At 37.1% G+C, this 21,158-nt stretch overlaps 3 protein-coding genes and 1 non-coding gene across 6 annotated transcripts; 3 read left to right on the top strand and 1 right to left on the bottom strand.

Moving 5' to 3' along the window:
• Positions 1-9,813: 9,813 nt before the first annotated feature.
• LOC141710374 (small nucleolar RNA R71) lies at positions 9,814-9,920 on the top strand. Its single transcript, XR_012570899.1, has one exon. It is a non-coding gene; the product is annotated as a small nucleolar RNA R71 (small nucleolar RNA).
• Positions 9,921-12,087: 2,167 nt separating this feature from the next.
• Positions 12,088-13,295, top strand: LOC141701584 (uncharacterized). Its single transcript, XM_074505226.1, has 2 exons — positions 12,088-12,262; positions 12,883-13,295. Exons 1-2 carry the CDS (start codon positions 12,088-12,090, stop codon positions 13,293-13,295), a joined length of 588 nt encoding a protein of 195 aa, XP_074361327.1.
• A 1,010-nt stretch (positions 13,296-14,305) lies between these two features.
• On the top strand, positions 14,306-14,611 carry LOC141701579 (uncharacterized). Its single transcript, XM_074505212.1, has one exon. The coding sequence runs from the start codon at positions 14,306-14,308 to the stop codon at positions 14,609-14,611; it is 306 nt and encodes a 101-aa protein (XP_074361313.1).
• A 593-nt stretch (positions 14,612-15,204) lies between these two features.
• On the bottom strand, positions 15,205-17,838 carry LOC141708563 (uncharacterized). Of its 3 annotated transcripts, none has more exons than XR_012569533.1 (4): positions 17,024-17,838; positions 16,408-16,763; positions 15,959-16,308; positions 15,205-15,874 (listed from the first exon to the last, which is right to left on the bottom strand). XR_012569533.1 is itself a non-coding variant. In XM_074512247.1 (4 exons), the coding sequence occupies exons 2-4, from the start codon at positions 16,409-16,411 to the stop codon at positions 15,426-15,428; spliced, it is 792 nt and encodes a 263-aa protein (XP_074368348.1). In that variant the 5' UTR covers positions 16,412-16,763; positions 17,024-17,838; the 3' UTR covers positions 15,205-15,425. The 3 variants fall into 3 exon arrangements, 2 of the variants coding, with proteins under 2 accessions (XP_074368348.1, XP_074368347.1); XM_074512247.1 differs by having other exon boundaries at positions 15,205-15,863; XM_074512246.1 differs by having other exon boundaries at positions 15,205-15,863; positions 15,959-16,763.
• Between the last annotated feature and the right edge of the window lie 3,320 nt (positions 17,839-21,158).

Here is a 21,158-nt window from a genome sequence, read left to right as displayed (position 1 = left end):
TAAAAATCTTCTCGCAGCAGTGATGCCTTCAAAACGTGCAATATTGGTTCTTCATCAGCTTCCATCAACTGGTTGCTCCCGACGTGGAACTCGTCCTAATACCTAATTCTAAGTTAAATCATATCTTTTCTTACACAAATTCCCACAAGAATCGATCACATTTTTCTTAAAACCACATGAAAGGTAGGGTAACGTACCCAATCTCCGTCGATCTGTCAATTCCTCATTACTGTAGGATCTAAAAATTCAATATACCTATAGCGTTGCGACATTCGCCTTACACTTTCTTAGTAATCTTATCTCACCAACTCTATATCGGATCTGCTAACCCTAATTTGCACTCAACTCAATTTATCATGAGAATGCCTAGGGTCTTTCCTATCTTGCATGACCTATCATTCCTATCTTACTCTCACCTATTCTTATTTCAGTGACCAATAACCTGCAGCTCTGATGCCAACTTGTAACAATCCAAATCTGGGGTCAGGATTTGGTGTCACTAAACAATCATTATATAAATTAAAGAAATAAATAAATAACCCCTTAAATCCGTATCGTTGACAGGTTATTGTATGAAACAAGAATCTAGCCCTTCACAACTCACAATAACTAGAATACAATTATAAATACCTTTGAACTAATGCTCTTGTCACATTCCTCTAACATCTTCAACATCTCGCAGCGGAAATTTCTCTAACTCCTGCTGTCTATCAAAGCTATTCACTTTTACCCTTATCTGTTTCTGGCAGAAATAAGAATTTACAAAGCAAGAGTGAGCCAAAAATGCCCAGCAAGTATATAATTTGAGTTTCAAGCATTTATATCAAAAGAAAACTTCCGGACAAAATCTTAAAACAATTTTAAACACTTCTATTCTTTTAAGTGAGTTGATCGAATAAACGTTGGTTGTCACCAGACTTTAACTATAAATTCAAAAATGACAAGCGATTCCCCGATTCATCTCCTGAATCAGGGTTCTGTCCGGTTTTGGATTCATGAAAACCTTTCGAGAGAGAATGCCATTAATGGCGATCAATAACAAATTAGAGTGGACACTAGTTCGCATCTATATTCTGCTGATCAGTCAGAATATAATGCAGATCTATATCTCAATATATAGATCCAGTCGGATATCCAGGCACTACGGCCCATCTCGAGGCACCAGTCATCCCGGTCCTCAGGATTAAGACACACTTAATCCTCAAAACATCATCATTATCCAGCCCATGGAGTATTTTGATGTCAAATCATTTTGAATTCAAAACATCCCAATTCAGGGTTCGCAAATAACCCGAAAGAATGGGTATTTGCTCAAGAGAGCAATCGAATTATAGGAACAAGAATGAAAGAACATGCATAATCGGAGTAATTGCAGCGAAATATAAAACAGTTAACTATTCTGAACTTAGAATAGGAGCGAATAAATATTTGCAGTATTTAAAAGAAAATTCAAGAAGACTTGCAATATTTAAAAGAATGTTCTGTAAATCTTGCCTCAATAAGCTTTAACCGCTATTACTGGTTGACTTTGGTTTGACTTGATCGTTCAGCTTTATCGTTAAACTACTATCCTATTCTAGATACGATCCCAACATTCAGACTCTTCAGTTGGAACTTCGTTGATCTCGACGTCTAATCACTAGATCGTTCCTAGTCCGATGTCAAGTCTCGGGTCTTCCGTCTAAAACCTATAGGGTTGAAAAACCCTAATTCAGATAACCGTTTAAGCTTAACATCAAATCGTTATCCTATTCTACCCATACGGTTTCATAACCGAATTCATATTTATATGTATTATCGAAATACACATAGCAATTATGGTTCACATCTTCAAAACTCGGTTCGGTATTTAATTTCGGAAAATACGTATATCTGTCATTTTGAAAAATAGGGTAATCGATTATTCACAAAATATCTTGTCACGTCACGTAATTAGGTTTCATAAAGTTCAAGTATATTCTCGTTCGACGTTTCCAACAATTACCGGTTACGTTTCCGTATTTTCGGAATTAATTTTCCCGAAAATCGGGCAACGTTTCCTCTATTTATCGGCCTACCCGTCGAATCATCTCGACGTCAAATTCACAACACAACAACAACCAATCATCCACAACTATAATTCACAATTCCCAAACACCATTATTTTTTATGGTTATTCATATTTTATTCATATTTTATGTTTCGTTTCGTTTCGAAATTAATGTTACAACTAATTTTTATTTGATTAATAAATGTAGGACTCAGAAATAATTCATCATCGCCCACCGTCGACTCACCGAAGTTCACCGTCGACGGCGGTAAAATTTATCGGTGCCCGACACATGTCGGGTTTCCAAATAAATTTCACCGATTAAACATTAACTTCCCGCATAATATTTATTTATTATTTCACAAAAATCAATTAACAATTTATGCAGGAAAAAAATCCCCAACCAAAACAACAATAACAACATCGATATGGCCACGGGCCACCTGGCCGGAAAAATCCAGCGGCGGCCGAAAAGAAATCAACAGATAGCAATAAGGCAAGGCAACAACCAGGGACGGGTCCCACTACCAGCACGCTCACCACGCGCGGCAGCGGTGAGTTTCACCGGAACAGGGAAGAAACAGCAATAAGACAGCCAAAGCCGAACAACACAACAGATAAAAATAGGGGAGCAATTACAAGATATACACGGAGACTATACATACACGGATGGAATATACACACACACAGGAACAATTAACCAAGGGAGAAACCGAACAAGTAGCCGGAGTGAAAGCCACCTACCGGAAATAGGGCGGCTATCGGAGCAATCAGAAACAGAGAGAAGGAGAGATTAGTGCGAGAGAGGAAAAAAACTGGGAGAGAGAGTCGCGCGAGAGAAACGAGAAGGGAGAAATAAGGGGTGGAAATAGGCGGTGGTATAGGCGGTGGGGTGTTTGGCTGTTTTATTTTATTTTTGGTCCGCCTCGTGTCTCAATCTGCTCGCAGCCCTGATTTTAACGATACAATTTCGAAAAACATTTACAAATAAATAAAAAAATAAAAAGAATCATCCCGAAATATGATTAAAGTTCTTGGATTAGTTAAAAAAACTAATAAACTAAAATTTTTAAAATTTTTAAATTATTTTGTGGAACGCACAACCGGCCTGTATTTTGTAAATTTAACGAACATATGTGCGGGTGAATAAAAGCCAGAAAATTTCTAATATAATTTTGAATATCTTTAAATATTCCAAACTTAATAAAATAAAATTTTCATGATTTTTGAAGCATTCTGGATTTAAATACTGATTTTACAATTAAAGGGAGTCAGAAAATCATTTAAAGAAAATTAATAAATAAAATATTGATTTCTAAATTTTTATAAACCCCTTAAATAATAAATAAAATTATAAAGCAACAAAAATAATTTTAGAGATAATTTTAGCAAATATTCAATAAAATTACTTTAAAAATGAATTAAATCCATACAGCTCGATATTTAATTATAAAATTAATCTCTGCATCCAATAATTCACAAACAATTAGTAATACAACAACACATCGCTGACAGAACCATCACATATTGTATTTAGTTAATAATTTGATAATTACATTTACAGATCGGTTCCGAAAATGGGTTACTTAGCCGCTAAGTAACTAAAAGAAGATACGATTTTAATACCAGAATTGGATAATTATCAAAACAGAGACTCTTATAAAATACTTCATACGAAAATCAGGTAATAATATCTCGCCTTTTGGAAATACGGATTTTTATCGATCTATAAAATGATTTGCGTATCGGAAATTTCACACCGGGATTCGTACAGGTCAAACCGTACCCCAGATCGAAAAAGTCAAAATATGAAAAATGTTCAGAATTATCAGATTAGGTTAGGAAGGAGTTTTCGAAAGAGTTTCGGGTTGTAAAAACGCAAAAACGATTGAAGTGGAATAATTTCTGATTCTAAAAAGTGATTTTATATTTATGTAAAAATAATCATTATTAATCCTATAAATTCTCATAAAATCATATAATAATCCAAAAATTACCAGAAAAATACCAAAATTATCTAGATTTAATTCTGGATAATTGGAAATTAAAATATCCAAATTTTATCAGAAATAAACATCCAAATATTATTATCCATCATCAAATAATTCATCAAAATTCACTTAAGAATCAAATAATTACATAAATTTCCCATACGTTACATTTGGGGAGTGGTATCATATTTGTGTGATTTGGTATCTGAGGATCAACAAAGGATGGTTTACAAAGAACAAGGCTTACGGCTTAAGATCAAGAAAATCAGGGTTCAAGGATAAATAGTTTAAAGCACTTGCAATATAAACAAGAGTTATTTTGAATAAGAGCAACATGTTATGAAATAGTTCGAAAATAATTGGGATATATCTTGAAGAAAAGTTCGGAAGTACTTGCCTTACAGGGCTTTACAATATTACTGATCAAATTTGAGCCGATTCTGCCGCTCAGGCTCTAACGTCCAATCACTAGATCATATTGGATGCGACTTTGATACTCAAGTTTCTCTGTTGAAACTCTACTGAGCTCGTCGACTGGCTACTAGGTCATCTTTAGTCCATCGTCCACTTTCGGTTTCCCGACTAGAACCTACAGGGTCGAAATACCATACGTTAGACATCTAGGTATGCTTGACATATCCTCGATACCAATTTTACCCAACGATATTCAAACCCGACTCGTAATTATTTATATCATAATAACAGACGCAACAAGTAGGGTTCACAATCTCGAAAATCGATTTGTTGTTCGTTTTCGGAAAATACATATACTCTTTATTTTACGAAATCAGGGTTATCGATTGGCAAAATATTTCATCACATCGTACTACCAAGTTCGTATAAAACACCCACATATATATGTATAGTCTCTCGACGTCCCGATATTCATCGGATACGTTCCCGTATTTACGTAATTCAGTTTCCCGGAAATCGGGCAGCGTCTCCTTTGTTTATAGAACTACTCGTCGAAACATCAATCGACGTCAATTCAACAACAATCCAATTTAAAACACGACAACCAATCATAACTCGTCAACTAAATTACGTATTCGACTTTAATGTAAAAATCAAATTCTCATTTCAAAGATAATTTCACTTTATTTATTTATAATAGGACTCAGAACCGCGTCATCACAGTCCACCGTCGGCTCACCGAGGCTCATCGCCGACGGCGGTAAAATATGGAGGTTCCCCAAGTCGGGATTCCGATCGCAGATCTCACCGATAAATTTTATGAATAATTAGTACCGATAATTCAATTAATCAGAAAATTTATTTGAATTTATTGATTCACGACATCACGAAAGCAATCATCGAATTGAATCGAAATCACAAAACAAGTCTTCGAATTCTGCAATCACAACAGCACAAACGGAATAACAGAACCGAGGCTACAGAGAGCAACGCCGAGCACGCGTCACCTCTTCGCCGGAAAACAGCGAAGGGCAGCGGCTGGGCACGGAGAAACAGACAACAACCATACACAGTAACATCACCCACAAAAAACACACACAACGCACGCACAGTATAACACATACACAGACCACCTCGCCGGAGAGAAGTCCGGCGGTGGCCAGAGGTGAAAGACAAGAATCGTAGGCGGCAATTACGGAAACAAGAAGGGCGGCCGAAAAAAAGTACCGAAAATGGAGCTCGACCAGGAGGGAAGAGCAAGAACATAGGAATTGCAGAAAGCAGAAAAATGAAGAGTAGAGGAGGAGGAGAGACTGAGATAAAGAGAGAAAGACCAAGAGATTGTTTGAGAGAGAGACAGGATCGAGAGGAAAGAAAAATAAATGCCAAATTTTTAGACTGCAGACACGTATCCAACAATTGTGATACGTGTCATTTTTGTTTTTAACCGACTGCAATTACGTGTTTTGTTCCGCCTCGAATTCATAATTTATGAACCAAATTATGTATAAAATAATTCCAGAAATTTACTAAAATAACCTTAAAAGGTTACAAATATCCCTAACTTAAATAAAACATACATTTTATAATTTTAAAATAATTTCTGAAATGCAATTTATACCCGATTTTAGCAATTAAATGAATCGACGCGCGGGTGGAATTAATCCCTAAAATTTCCAAAATAATTTTAAAATTCTCGAAATATTCCAAACATAAATAAATAGAAGTTTCATAATTTTTGAAGAATTCTAGAATTAACTATGGATTTTACAAATAAAAGTAATCATAAAATCATTTAAAGATAAATAATCAATAAAATATTGATTTCTAAATTTTATAAAATCCTAAAAATAATAATTGTAATTATAAAATCATAAAAACCATTTTAGAGACACTTCAAATATTTATACAAATAAATTTACGTTAAATCCACTTTAAAAGTGAAACCATTTAATACAGTTCCTTAATTAATCACGCGGACAACCTGATACATCATAAATCACAAATAGATAATAATCAAACAAACCATAGCAGTCAAAACCAATGCACATATTTTATTTAATAATTTCCATAATAATCACATATTTAAATAATTCAAAAATATACGAGTCGTTATAAATGCAACTAAATGATAATGCAATCGATCCCCTCAGAATAACCATAACCAAATGAATATAAGCCAATGCCTCTAAGAATGCAATGACTTAAAACAGAGTTCGAATAAATCCCACAAACCAACTCACAAACCAGAAACATGCGTGTGTGGAATGCTTAACAGATATCTCTCGATACTAGATCAATAACCATAACTTATCTATCATCGAAACAATCAAAAGTTTATAAACAGAATAGACAATAAACGCATTATGACTCACAACACCTCCTTTCTACTAGAGTTATACAAGGATTCACACCATTATTGAACACATAGTAAAGATGCTTATTTGACCGTGCAATGAATGAGGTCCCAACAGACTTATGCAATAATACCCATGTAGCGACCGTTAGGTTAGCGGATCCCAGACTATAAAAGCCTTAGGTCACTAGGCACAAAGTCCCCTGGAACTTAATAACTCGAGTATTAAAGAGCTCACTCTTGATCAATTATGCATAAACACGTACTTTTTTTATTTTTTATTTTTTCTTTATTTTTACTTTTTTTTTTCAACAATTTCTGAATGAGTGTGTTTCGCTCCATCTCATTCAACCCTAGACTACTCATAAAAATATGAGTCGACTACTAGCCATTTGACGCCTAGCCTTACAACAACTAGCAATGAAATCCAAGTTTTTCTCCAGATAAAAAAAAATCAGTGTTTTCACGTCATTACGAGAATATCACAAATTCTAAATATAACCAAGTGATTAAATCTCAACAACAAACAAGTATGATCATGATCTAGATCAAAAGCAACCCTATAAAACTTGTGAAAATATTTATTTCTGGCATGCAAATCAATTCATTAAGAATTAAACATTCCTCTATTCGTCATCACCACACTGAAATCAACATCAACTTATCAAATATCATAGTTCATCTTAAGGGATCATGCTAAATATGCATGCAAATGCAACTATATGAAATCACATAAAAACAAACAAATATGTCCTAAATGATCAATCATGCAAAAATATGAATGAACTACAACCAAACATGCAATATGAATCTATATGAATCTATATGGACACACACACTACTAATCCCTACATTATCACCCCCAAACTAAAAAATTTTAATATCCTCATTGAAGGTGATAATAAGGATTTCAGGCATACCTACTTAGCGGGAGAGTCACCCTCGTCGGGTGGAGGATCAGGTGGCCAATCAACCTCGCCACCAGTGTCTCGAACAACAGTACCGAAAGCGTGTGTCAAATCTTCAGCAGAACGATGGTGAATGTCGTGCATGGACTCCATACGCCTAGTCACTCGCCTGTACTGTTCATCACCAAGACCAAACCTATCAACTGTCTGTGGCGCATGAGAAGAACCCTCTGTAGCCACTGGAAGATCCGTCCAGCCACTCTACATCATCAAAAATATATCCCAACCCCTTATCATGGGGTGCACCTAATAATGAATAACTCAAGTGATCTGGCTTTCGGTTGAGCTCAAGTGTGGGAGCTTCTTGAATAAATGGTTCAAAATGCTCCTGAGAAATTTTCAGCTCTGCTAACCCCAGAGAATCGAATGACAAATCCAACTTCCTCTTCCACGGAGGTGCATTCAAAACCTGCATATGCTCTACTTTAAAGCACTCCTCTTTAGCTGTGGGTAACTTTATTTCCTTGAACACATTAAAAGTGACCTTTTGATCGTAAACCTTCATCGAAAGCTCTCCTTTTTGCACATCGATTATAGTTCGGCCTGTAGCCAAGAATGATCTTCCCAAGATAATGGGAATTTTCTTATCTTCCTCGAAATCAAGAATTACAAAGTCAGCAGGGAAGAAGAGTTTATCCACCTTGACCAAAACATCCTCCACTATACCTCGTGGATAAGCGATTGAACGGTCAGTTAGTTGCAATGATATGTATGTTGGTTTCGGATCAGGCAGACCAAGCTTCTTGAAGATAGATAAGGGCATCAGATTGATGCTAGCTCCTAAATCACATAAACACTTGTCGAACGACAAGTTTCCGATGGTGCAAGGAATAGTGAAGCTTCCAGGATCTTTAAGCTTCGGAGGCAACTTCTGTTGCAGCACAACACTGCATTCCTCCGTTAGAGCAACGGCCTCTAAGTCATCGAGCTTCACTTTCCGAGAGAGAATACCTTTCATAAACATCACATAGCTAGGCATCTGTTCAAGAGCTTCAGCGAAAGGTATGTTGATATGAAGTTTCTTGAACACCTCCAAAAACTTCTCAAACTGCTTATCCAACTTTTTCTTCTACAACCTCTTAGGAAAAGGAGGTGGAGGATAGATCCGTTTCTCCCCTGTATTACCCTCAGGAGGAGTGTGTTCCACAATAGTCTTCCTTGGTTCCCCCTCTACTTCCTTCTGCACTTCTTCTTCAGCCACAACTGCATTTCTGAAACTTGAGATTTTTCAGGCTCTTCGTCTTGCTGAATTTGGGGGCTTGCGACCTTCCAGACCTTAAGGTGATGGCGTTCACCTGTTCTTCAACTTCCCTCTTGCCTGGATTTGTTTCTGTATCACTAGGATGCGTTCCTGGTGGTCGATTCAATAATGCGTTAGCAATTTGCCCTATTTGGCTCTCCAGATTCTAGATAGAAACAGCCTGGCTTTGGCATATAAGAGCCTGGTTTTTGCACATAAGCCTCAACTTCTCCAATTCAGATTTTTCATTCGAAGATAGACCTGCATCATGAGTTTGTTGTTGAAGTTGGAGTTGTTGCTGAAAACCAGGAGGGTTGAATAGCTTATTTCCAAACTGCTGGAACGGCTATTGCATCGCATTCTGATTATTGCTCCAGCTGAAGTTAGGATGATTCCAGTTGTCAGGATGATAAGTGTCTGGAACTGGTTGCTGCGATCTCTGAAAGTTGCTCACAAACTGAGCTGAGTCACTAGATATAGCGCATTGCTCCGTCGCATGTGAACCTGCACATAGCTCACAAACACTAATTATCTGCTTAACACCATAGTTAGCCAGATAATCAATCTTCATAGACAACGACTTTAGTTGAGCAGTGATAGCCGTAGCTGTATCCACTTCAAGAACTCCTGCTACCTTGCCCTGTGGAAATCTCTGGGTTGGATACTGATATTCATTAGCAGCCATCAGTTCAATTAGATCATAAGCTTCCTCATAGCTCTTTGCCCATAATGCTCCACCTGTTGCTGCATCAAGCATGGGTTTGGATTGTGCTCCCAACCCATTGTAAAATCAATTGATGATCATCCAATCAGGCATTCCATGATGAAGACACTTCCTAAGCATCTCCTTGTAGCGCTCCCAAACTTCATATAAAGATTCTCCTGATTGTTGCGCAAATTGAGTAAGAGCATTCCTGATTGCAGCTGTCTTCGCCATAGGGAAGAATTTAGTAAGAAACTTATGGGGAAGATCTTCCCAAGTAGTAATCGAACCAGCTGGTAGAGAGTGTAACCAGCTCTTAGCCTTGTCCCTCAGAGAGAATGGGAATAGTCTCAGCTTCACAGCATCTTCAGAAACACCATTGAACTTGAAGGTGTCGCAGATCTTAATGAAATCCCTAATGTGAATATTGGGATCTTCCGTTGGAGAACCCCCAAACTGGACTGAAGTCTGTACCCATTGAATTATGCCAGGCTTGATCTCAAAGGTATTAGCTGTGATAGCTGGCCGGATTATGCTAGATTGAATGTCATTGATCTTGGGTTGAGAAAAATCCATCAAGTCTTTCGTTCGTGCTGCTGGATCTCCCATTGTAATGAGTACCTGAAACACAAACAAATAGACCGTGAAAGTAAAAGAATCCGAGTCAGCGAACTTTAACGACCACTGATGACAAGCACATAAACTAAAAATTAACACCGAGTCCCCAGCAGCGGCGCCAAAAACTTGTTAGGGTGAAAACACGCACTAATATTCACGCAAGTATACGCGTTCGCAAGTAGTATAAGATATAAATCAGATTCGTTCCCACAGAGACTGGTTTAGGTTAAGTTCAATTTATGCACCTATACAACAATGTATGGTTATCGCTCAATGCTAAGACAAATAACAAATTGGATTTTTATTAAACTAAGAGATTATACTAAATAACATTAACTAAGAGAATTGAGGTTGAATTAATATATATGACAAACATGAGATTCTAACTTCATTAAATACTTTATTCAATAGCCTTTTCATTCTTAACCTTAGCATATGATGGTGATGACACTAATCAGATAACACGAAACTGATAAACGCCAACTTTCGTTGCACGAGTACCATTCTACCAGACATCCACAAAAGAGATAGAAGCTGAATAGGCACCAATTATATTGAGACCCTATATGTCTATAGAATTTGACAACATAACGGTTTAAGCACAAGGTATCCATAATGATTACATAGGGCAAGTAAACGGTTAGAGTTACCTACGAATCATGCATACACATACATGAACCTATGCTAGCATGGCAAGTTCTAAACCTCTATATTCACTATCGCTTCAATAGAGATTAACACGCTATCTTATATGTTAGCTACGCACATAAGACGAATAAGCACAACCAATACTAGGATATCAATCAATCACCACACACCAAGATATCGAAACAAATTAATTATTGAAATCCATAAGTAAATCCGCTAGAACCCCATGACAACGATTAGCCCATAATCGAACTCATCGTCACCATGGGTTCCAATGAAAGCATGGTATAAAACAAGGTCTTAATAAACTGAATAATAATTAAAGTACGAATAAACGAGATCTAGGTTCAACAAGAACGAAAAAGAGCATCCAAAGTTACAACTAATTCAAAGAATCACAAGTTGAAAACAAAATCTTCTTTTTCGGAGTTGTTCTGTGCTTCTAGGTCTTCTCCTTGGTATCCCAATCTTCCCGGATAATGAAAACCCTTTTTTTAAGTATATATACGCCCCTAGTGGACCTGGACCCTTAAAATCGTCAAATTCCACTCAAAAAAGGCTTTTTTAGCGAAATCATCGACCAGCCGCGCCTTGGGCGGCCGCTCAGCTCTTCGGGCGGCCGCTCAGCTCTCCGGGCGGGCGCTCAGCTCTCCGGGCGGGCGCTCAGCTCTCTGGGCGCTCAGCTCATGTCTGGAAAAATTTCTGATGAATCTTGTTTTGGCCATAACTTGAGTTCTACTCGTCAGAATTAGGCGATTCAACTGCCCACACGAAGCTATTGAGATTCTATAAAACTTAACAATGGCCTTGGATTATAATTCTGATCACTTTTTATATATTTCCTTTAAAAACTCTTTTCTTCATTTAACTGATACCTGAAATGCAATAACACAAAAACACATCAAAATACCAACAACTTGAGTCAAAAACACCAATTTAAGCTTGTAATGAAGTATTTCAAGTGGATATAAAATCCACTTATCAATAATGCAGAAAAAACTGCATTTGTGACGGATAGAAGAATCTATTGCTATTTAGCTATGCCCTTTGGATTGAGAAATGCAAGTGCTATGTTTCAATGGATGGTCAATAAAATGTTCAAGAAAAAATTGGACGTAACATGGAAGTATACATTGACGACATGGTGCTCAAATCTGTCAATGCAGCCACTCACGTCAAGGATTTGGAAGAAGTTTTTGACATTCTGCGATCTTACAACATGAAACTCAATCCCTCTAAATGCAACTTCGCAGTCTCATCTGGCAAATTCTTGGGACACATGGTCACACGGAGAGGTATAGAAGCCAGCCCTGATCAGATAGCGGCCATTGAAAAACTAAGAAGTCCTACAACAACAAAGGAAGTACAAAAACTCACAGGACGGGTAGCTGCTCTCAACAGATTCATCTCACGTTCATCTGTCAGGTGCTGGTTGTTTTATGATGTGTTGAGAAAGAATAAGGGGTTTAACTTAGACGGAGAAACATGAAGCAGCTCTGAAGAAACTGAGGCAATACCTTTCGACATCACCCTTGCTGTCAAAACCCATACCTGGAGTAATCTTATATGTATATCTATCAGTAACAGAGCACGCTGTCAGTGGAGTTCTAGTACGGGAAGAAGCAAGCCAACAATGCCCAATTTATTATGTAAGCAGAAGTTTACTAGACACAGAAACAAGATACTCGTCCTTGGAAAAGCTGGTCCTCGCTTTAGCTATGACGTATGTGAAACTGCGACACTACTTCGAATCGCACAAATTTGTGTGAGAACAAACTACCCATTGAGGATTGTTCTGAGCAAGCCAGAGCTAACAGGATGACTTGTCAAGTGGTCCATTCATTTGAGTATGTATGACATTATCTATGACGTAAGAACTTTCATAAGTCGTAAGTATTAGTTGATTTTGTGGCAGACTTCAGCCCAAATCTACTAAGTAAAGCTGATGAAGAATTACGACAAATAGTCTCAAAGGTAGAAGTGGAACCATGTATACTATATACTGATGGAGCCTCGAACGTTAACGACACTGGTCTGGGGCTTGTGCTAAAGTCGCCACAAGGGGACATCCTGGCTTATTCCATATGCTGTGAATTCAAAGCCACGAACAATGAAGCGGAATATGAGGCATTGATCATTGGTCTGACAATGGCCATTGACCTGGAAATCAATCACATTAATGTTTATTGTGATTCACTTCTCATTGTCAACCATGTCAATGGAAATTACGAAGTAAAGGATGAAAAGATGACGACCTATTTAGAAATCGTGAAAGAGTTGCGACATAAATTCACCCTGTTCAACATCCAACATATCCCAAGAGAATAAAATACGCAAGTTGATGCCCTGGCTGGCCTAGGAGCCGTATTTCGATACAAGAACTTGGTGAATATCCCAATTATCCACATCAAGAAGCCAGCCAGTGAAAGGAAGGAGCCAAGAAAGGATATCATGACAATAGAACCTGGCCAGACAGGTGAAGAGGAATGCTAGATGAAAAAGTACGTAGACTACCTGGTGCAAGGAATTCAGCCCTCAGACAACAATGAAGCAAGAGTGCTCAGGATGAAGGCATCAAGCCTTGCCGTAATTGATAACGTCCTCTTCAAAAAATCTGCCACCGGATTATTGCAGCGATGTTTCAACAAGGAAGAAGCCAGAGAAGTTCTGAAGGACATACATGAAGGTGAGTGTGGGAATCACTCTGGTGGAAGAAATTTATCATGCAAAGTCTTGCGAATGGGTTATTACTAGCCGACCATAAAACAAGATGCACTAGATTACATCAGAAGATGTGATGCTTTCCAACGACATGCCCCACTCATTCACCAACCATCAGAACAACTACATCCAACACTTCCATCCTGGCCCTTCATGAAATGGGGAATGGATATAGTAGGAAAAATGCCCCCAGCTCCTGGACAAAAGGTGTACATGTTAGCAATGACAGATTACTTTTCAAAATGGGTAGAGGCGGAGGCTTTCAGGCAAATAAAATCAAAGAAGGTAGTCTCGTTCATTGAAAGGAATATACTATGCAAGTTTGGAATTCCTTATGAAATAGTCTGTGATAATGGATCAATATTATATGTGACAAGACAGAAGCGTTCTGTCAACGATGGAACATCACTCTAACCAAGTCAACACCTCGGTACCCATAGGCAAATGGACAAGCAGAATCAAATAATAAGATAATTATCAACAACCTAAAAAGAAGACTCTCATCTTACAAAGGGAAATGGGCTGAACAGCTTCCATGGGTTCTATGGTCTGATAGAACCACACTAAAGACCTCTAAGGGATAAACGCCATTAAGTTTGGGGTATGGGACGGAAGCGATGTTGCCCGTAGAGATTCTTGCACCAACAGCTATATATGGGCTGACAATAGTGGGTTCTAACCAGGATGAGATGTTACAAGATTTGGACACGGTGGATGAACTACGTGACATGGCAAAAATACAATTGGCATCGTATCAGCACAAAGTGGCCAACAGTTACAACAAGAACGTCCACATAAGGACCTTTGTTGTGGGCAATCTGGTCCTAAGGAAAGTGCACCCAAACACAATGGATGCAAATGCAGGAAAGTTTGTTGATGCATGGGAAGGTCCCTACTTCGTTGATGACGTTATGGGAAGATGAGCTTATAGGCTGTCTACACTAGATGGTGTCCAAATCCCAAGAAGTTGGAATGCCTATCACTTGAAGAAGTATCATGCGTAATTTCTTCTCTCTAGTTTTCTCAAGGTCATGAATCTAGTTGAATAAGTCAATAGGACATTTTCTAAGTTATAGGATTTCAGTGCTTTACATTTGTTAGATGTCAATTATTTATGTAGTATTTGAATTTTATAAATACATGAGGTTCCATTCTCCACAAAGTTTTATATTTTGCCGAAATATGACAAATATTCTTGATTAAGTGAAAGTGTAACTCGCAGATAATGAATCACGAAACTTAAATGACATTACTAGGGGCTGATCACCCAACTACATGACAATGGCTCGCTTTGTCATAACAAATGGAACATGAATATACATGACAACTTAAAGACGAAATGTGTGAAAACTAGTCAACGTTTGAAACAACCTTGCTTCAAGAAGGGATAGGCCTCTTAGCGAACGACAAATATGCATGCAATAATGAGTAAAAATCTTCGACAAATGAATATTGATGAAATAAAAATCGAACGGCATATGTCTGGCGACACCACGCCAAGTAAAAACAATTATGGAACAAAGATAACTGAAAATTCAAGCAACATAAATAAAAACATCAAGAGCGAGTTCAAGAAATCTTCAACATGGGACAGTGAGACCTAGCCAAAAGCAGCAAAATAAAGTCATAAATTCCCCGCAAAATGCGAAATAGGAACACAGGTATAATCCATGACTTAATGCAAAAAAAAGTTCAAACAGATAAATAACATAAAATCCACAAAAATACTTGAGTAATTCAATCTTCATTTGGAACTGGAGGAGCATAAGTCATTTCGAGAGGGGTCTTAAGCTCACCCTCTACAATATTGAAGTCATCTAATGCAAAGGCGTCATTAGGAAAGAGCTCGTTGTAAGTCTTCAGTGTATCACACACATCCCACGACTCCCACTCTCCACAAGAGTACTCCAACATCATCTCCACACGGGTGCGCATGATCTGCTGTTTGGCGGCCTTGTTGGTCACTTCACGCATCTCGGACTCCAAATATTGAACTTTGACTACAAAGTCATCAAGCTCTTTCTGGATCTCTTTAGCCATCTTCAGATTTTCACCAGCACGATCAAGAGCAGCTTGGAGCTTCTCTGGACACGTCTTATGCTCCGTCTCGAGTTGGGAAAACTTCTCAAATTCACTTTCATAGAGATCACGAAGAGCCATGGCACTTTGAAAAACCTGAAAACAAACTGAGCAAAGAGCTAGTTAAATAACTACAACGAGGAATGAATAAGGATAGTGCGTAATAAAAGCAATAAATGTGAAAAGTTTACGTGAAAAGCTTGACCAGTAGTCTCATCAAATGTCTGACTGATGCTTTTAGCAGAATAGCTTTCCATCGTTTGAGGACGAAGTAAATCTCCCAAATGTCGTGCGAACTGGGATGACTTGGAGTCAACTTCATAGCTGTAATAAACAAGGGGCATGATGGTGTCTGGTTGTTCCTGATTCAAGAAGTTAGAGTGACCTATCCTCATCTTTTTGGAAGGGGGGCTGAAATTAGGGCTTAAGATCAAGTGGGCTTTGGATGACTCTGTACCAGTAGATTTATCATCTTTGAATCTCTTTGAGAACAAGTCCTTGCTGGGCACCAGCAGAGGGCGGATCACGGGGGGCTTGAATTCTACAATCAAGAAGAAGGGTTCAATGTATGTTAGGAGCACGAGGGAAATACACATAGCCATCAAGAAATATGTCAACAGTGTGAGAAGACGGCGTATACCCATAAGCACGACCAGAACTCATCTCAAGACGGGTCTCCAAATCCCTAGGGCTATCATGGAACTCAGAGGAAAGATTTAGAACGGAATCAGATGGCTTGGCAATAGGAGTAACGGTAATTTTACTCGTGGTCCTGCTAGCAGCGCTTTTATGAGCAATCTTATCGTTAGCTTCAAATTCAATCTTCTTGGAGGATTTTTTCATCCTCAAAACATATTCATCAACGTCAACCACTAGCATTACGAATGGGCCTATGAAGGCAGTTGGGCCACAATCGGTCACAAACAAGCAAGGCAAGGATTTTCTCAACAACATCTTTCACATAAACTTTTCTATCATCAAACTCGAAATCAGGATCTACGAATAAAAAGAAAAGATAAGGCAATGGCTAAGTAAAAAAAAAGAGATAAGAAAGTCGAGATTTAACAATAGAAATTGAAGTCATCTAGCAAATATGCAGCACAAATGAAAAACTACGCGTAAAGGCACTTGAAAGGGCGAGATCGAGTGGGAATAAGTATGTCAAAATAACAAAATGAATCATGGCAACAATATTCATGATGCATGCAAGTGACGAAACGTAATAAGAAACGAAAATACAAAAGAAAGGAAAATACCTTTGGAATTCCAACGGTCGCGGAGACACTGCCTATCCTCTCCCAGGGACTCCTTTTCGACAAAGAAGTAATCTAGCTTACAACCCCTATCGTTCACGTTATCATTGTTCAGGATCAAAGGTTCGCTCTTCAAATTGTTTGAGAAGCAGTATTGACCACCGCCATACTTCTTGAGCCTGTAAGCATACTTGACGACATCAACATCAATTCCCAAGTTATGCTTGGAATTGACGGCTTCAAGACAGGCAAGTGTCCTCCATGTAGACGGCATGAGTTGGTCAATGGAGACGTCGAGACTGGACAACACATCTGTGGCGAGCTTGGGAAAGGGAAACACCATGCCAATTTCAAATGGATAATAGTAGAAACAGACCCAGTTCTCTCTAAGCCAGTCTGCATGCACCTGTGGAGGAGGAAGCGCAGCAACGACGTCATAGTGGAATAAGAGTTTGGCTTCATCAAATTTCTCTTTTATGAGATTGCTTGATTTGTTGTCATAAGGATCAAGAGTACCAGTGGGGATCCATTCAAATTTGTCGGACAAATCATCACAAGCTTCGGCATTTCGAGAGGAAGATGCCTTGCTGTACATTTTAGTCATGATTGTGAGAAAAAGGTGTTTGAGCCAAAGGATTTGAGAGAAAAGTGAAGAAGGCAAAGTAAATTAGAAGAAATATCTAGGAATACGTTTGGTTTAGAGATAAGCATAAAAAGAGATTGAAAGCTGAAGAGGTTGAGTGATGAGTACAACCGAGGTTTGATTACGCGAGGAACGAGGAAACATGACAATTTAAGTACTCGATGGCACAAGTTTATTAGTTTGTTCAATATAATAAAATTAAGGGCTAAAGTTGTGTTTATCTTTCAAGGCTTTATTTTGTAGGATAACCCAAATAGAAGATGATTTGTTTAGTTGGGCCATGACAAGGGAGGAGGGATTTGCTACAACGATAATGGAGGCCCAATGAGGAATTAATCAAACAGGCCACGTAAATAGAAGTTGGTTGAAGAAAGATTCAAAAGAAGGGATAAGCATTACACAGGAAGTGGAGGAAAAAAGGGAAGTGGGTAGGATAAGCTTACATTTTTGAAATTAGGAAGTGGCTATAAAAAAGAGTGGTGTTCAACAATTTAGTGGCAGTGAATCTGTGTAGCAAAAATATACATTGTAACCTTCAATTATTCGAGTGAAATCTTTTCTCGGTTGGACGACAAACCAACCCGCGATTTTTACCCTTTACGGGATTTTCCGCGTCACCAAAATCGACTTGTTTATTATTATTTTATTTATAAACATTCGAGATAATTATCTCCACCAAAGTGTTATTAATCTTACAATAAAACTCCGAAAATATTTCAAAACAAAAATTAATTATGAAAATTAAATAATTTTAAGTGTTATTAATCTTAAAATAATTTTAATTATATAATTTATTTAAATATCAGTCAAAGTTTGATTAATTTGATCAACAAAAATTAAAATATGACAATTAAAAGGACCAAGTGAGTATTGTTTTTGTTATTGAGCAATTAAATGGCAATAAAGTCTAGTCCCTTGTGCAGTGATTTGGTGTGCAAATTGAGCATATTTTTTTTTATTGTAGATTTAATGACAGGCCCCGATTCGTACAGGAACAAATGTGGAAACTAGTTGTCGAAATGTTTAGTTGTTATTGTTTGTTTTCAGGATCTATATGTACACGTTTATAACAAGTCCTCAAACTTCATTGTCTAAAGTCAATATTTTCTAGTCTCCGCGTGTTCAAATGTAGAGCAATGATGTTTCTTATAATGAATAATGGACACATCTTACTCTTTATTTTTGTGATACATGTAATAATTTATAATTTCTGGGAAAACCTTTTTTTTTTAAGAGGAAATTTCTGGGAAAATTATTAACACCTGCAATGTTTTTCATGACATGTTGCAAAAATCATTAACCTGGATATCTGTATTCCCACAAACAATCATCAATAATCCGTAGTCTCTAATTATTTGTCTATTTTTTATTTTAATGATCAAATTGACGAGTTACATGTGTTTAAGAATTATTATGTTATACTTTTTTAATACTTATACATAATAATAATTATGCTATTTAAAAGTACCGCATTTTATTAATAATATTTACTATGACTACCTGAACCTTCAAAATTTTAACATCAAATGAAAAGAATGTATATTACTTGTGTTATTATTGCATACAATTACAGTATAAAACCAAGTTATAAACTAAACAGGATCATAAATGTAGGCCCCCGTTTAATTATGAAGAGTCTCCCATCTAGAAGAAGATATGCAGCCCAGCTCACACATGTTTGCGCACGGCACCCGTGCACACTTCCACATCTATCCTCTTAAATATTCTGAACTTTTCAAACCATTATAAAAGAAAAGGGGTCAGCTACCCAACTCATTCTCTTCTATACTCTCACACAATTTTCATAGAATTATTTTTTCAAACTTTCACTTGTTTGTGAGATATCAGAAGAAGCTAGCTGGCGCTTTTTAAGAAAGGAAAAATGGATTGGAAAAATTTGCATGGTTACATTGAGTTATCTCCTTTTCTGCTCTTTGAGTCCACTGCTGATTCCGAACAAGATTCTCCTCTCAACGATTCTGCATTAGATGACCATAACGTGGTGGTAACTTCTTATGTAGATGATTGTCAATCTTGCTGCTCCGATTCTTATGAGATTTTTAACCATCAGTTTCAAGAGTACTCTTATTCAAAGAAGACTGATAACAAACGCTTGCATGGTCAAGATTATATTAAGTCTAGTTACAGACGTCAGAATGAATACGATGAAGATGAGGACGACGATGATGGCACTGTCGATCAAGAATGTAGCAGTCGAAATGTGGGATTAGGTTATTCAAGAACACAGAAGAAGTGTAAGGTGTATGTTGATTCTAAATTGGAACCGATGAAGAAAGAAGAAAATGACAAGATGTTTTGGGATACATGCTTAGCTTCTTGACTGATGTCTCTTGAAATTTCAAGTGTTTTAAAGCTCCTTGGCAAATTTAAACTCCAAGGAGTAGGAAACAAAACTCATAAGATCCTTAATTAGTTCTACATAGTTCACACTTCACAGGTTCACTAATTTAGATCTTGGTTTATTTTTATACTAAGCAATTCATTAGTTATTATTATGAATATATAAACAAGAAATTGTACACATTCTTTTCTTTAGCCATTCATCGGAGACCTCGTCAATTTTAAATGTTTTACCTTAGGCTTCTAAGGGGGACGGGGAATTCGACTCTAAATACGGTCGTCCCGTCCCGTTCAAATGTGGAATGAGACAAGGATATAGATCAAAATTTTTAACCCGTTTAAATATGGGATATGTATGATATTTATATAATTTTCGCGGGAAAATTCCGCGCCGCACCGAATATAATATAATATATATTTATTATAATATGATATAATATTTTATAGCATATAGTATAATATATTTATTATATAAAATAAATTATAATTTATTTATTTTTTATTATATATATTATAATGAAAATATTGAATACTTAATTTAAAAATGCATCTATTTTAACAATATATAATATATTTTAATAAATAATTTTTATAAATTTTTTAAAAATAATTAATTATTAAATGGGGCGACGGGGTGGGGTGGAGACTGTGGTTGCCCCGTGGGGAGAGGGGATACATTACGAATTTCCGTGGGGAAACGGAACGGATATGGGATAAAAAAATTTATGCGGCGCAGGTACGTGAATTACAATTCTCGCTCCTAACCTGCCACGCCTAGAACCCTAGTGAAACTAACTGTCATTTTTGTTTTCTTACAAAATTTAATCATGCAAAGACCGTCTAAAAATTGAAATGTTCAAGTTATTCAATTTCACAGTCTTCTTTGGCAGGCCTTATTATAATTAGGAGTTTTTGTTCGAAAAGTTAAAAACATATAGATCTGAGGCACTATGCAGTTTTTTAAATACAACTGGGAGCAGGTCAGTGTTTAACATATTTAATATTCTGAGATTGGAATACTGATATGGACTACAGAGTAAAAAAGAGTACTAAGATACTTTTGGGACATTTCTATTTTATCTTAAGATTTTAGTGTAATTGGTTATTTAACATTGTATCAGAACTCGGTTTAGG

The sequence above is a fragment of the Apium graveolens genome, chromosome 2 (genome assembly GCF_009905375.1).
Source record: "Apium graveolens cultivar Ventura chromosome 2, ASM990537v1, whole genome shotgun sequence".
In the NCBI taxonomy this organism is placed as follows: Eukaryota; Viridiplantae; Streptophyta; class Magnoliopsida; order Apiales; family Apiaceae; genus Apium; species Apium graveolens.
This window is presented reverse-complemented; position numbering and strand designations above follow the sequence as displayed.

Coding starts and splice junctions, on each gene's coding strand:
- LOC141701584 (XM_074505226.1), top strand. CDS start 12,088: ATGGAAGTATACATTGACGACATGGTGCTCAAATCTGTCAATGCAGCC. Junction 12,263..12,882: donor ACACATGGTCACACGGAGAG/GTATAGAAGCCA, acceptor ATTTTGTGGCAG/ACTTCAGCCCAAATCTACTA.
- LOC141701579 (XM_074505212.1), top strand. CDS start 14,306: ATGTTGCCCGTAGAGATTCTTGCACCAACAGCTATATATGGGCTGACA.
- LOC141708563 (XM_074512246.1), bottom strand. CDS start 16,411: ATGGGTATACGCCGTCTTCTCACACTGTTGACATATTTCTTGATGGCT. Junction 15,864..15,958: donor CTACTGGTCAAGCTTTTCAC/GTAAACTTTTCA, acceptor GTTTGTTTTCAG/GTTTTTCAAAGTGCCATGGC.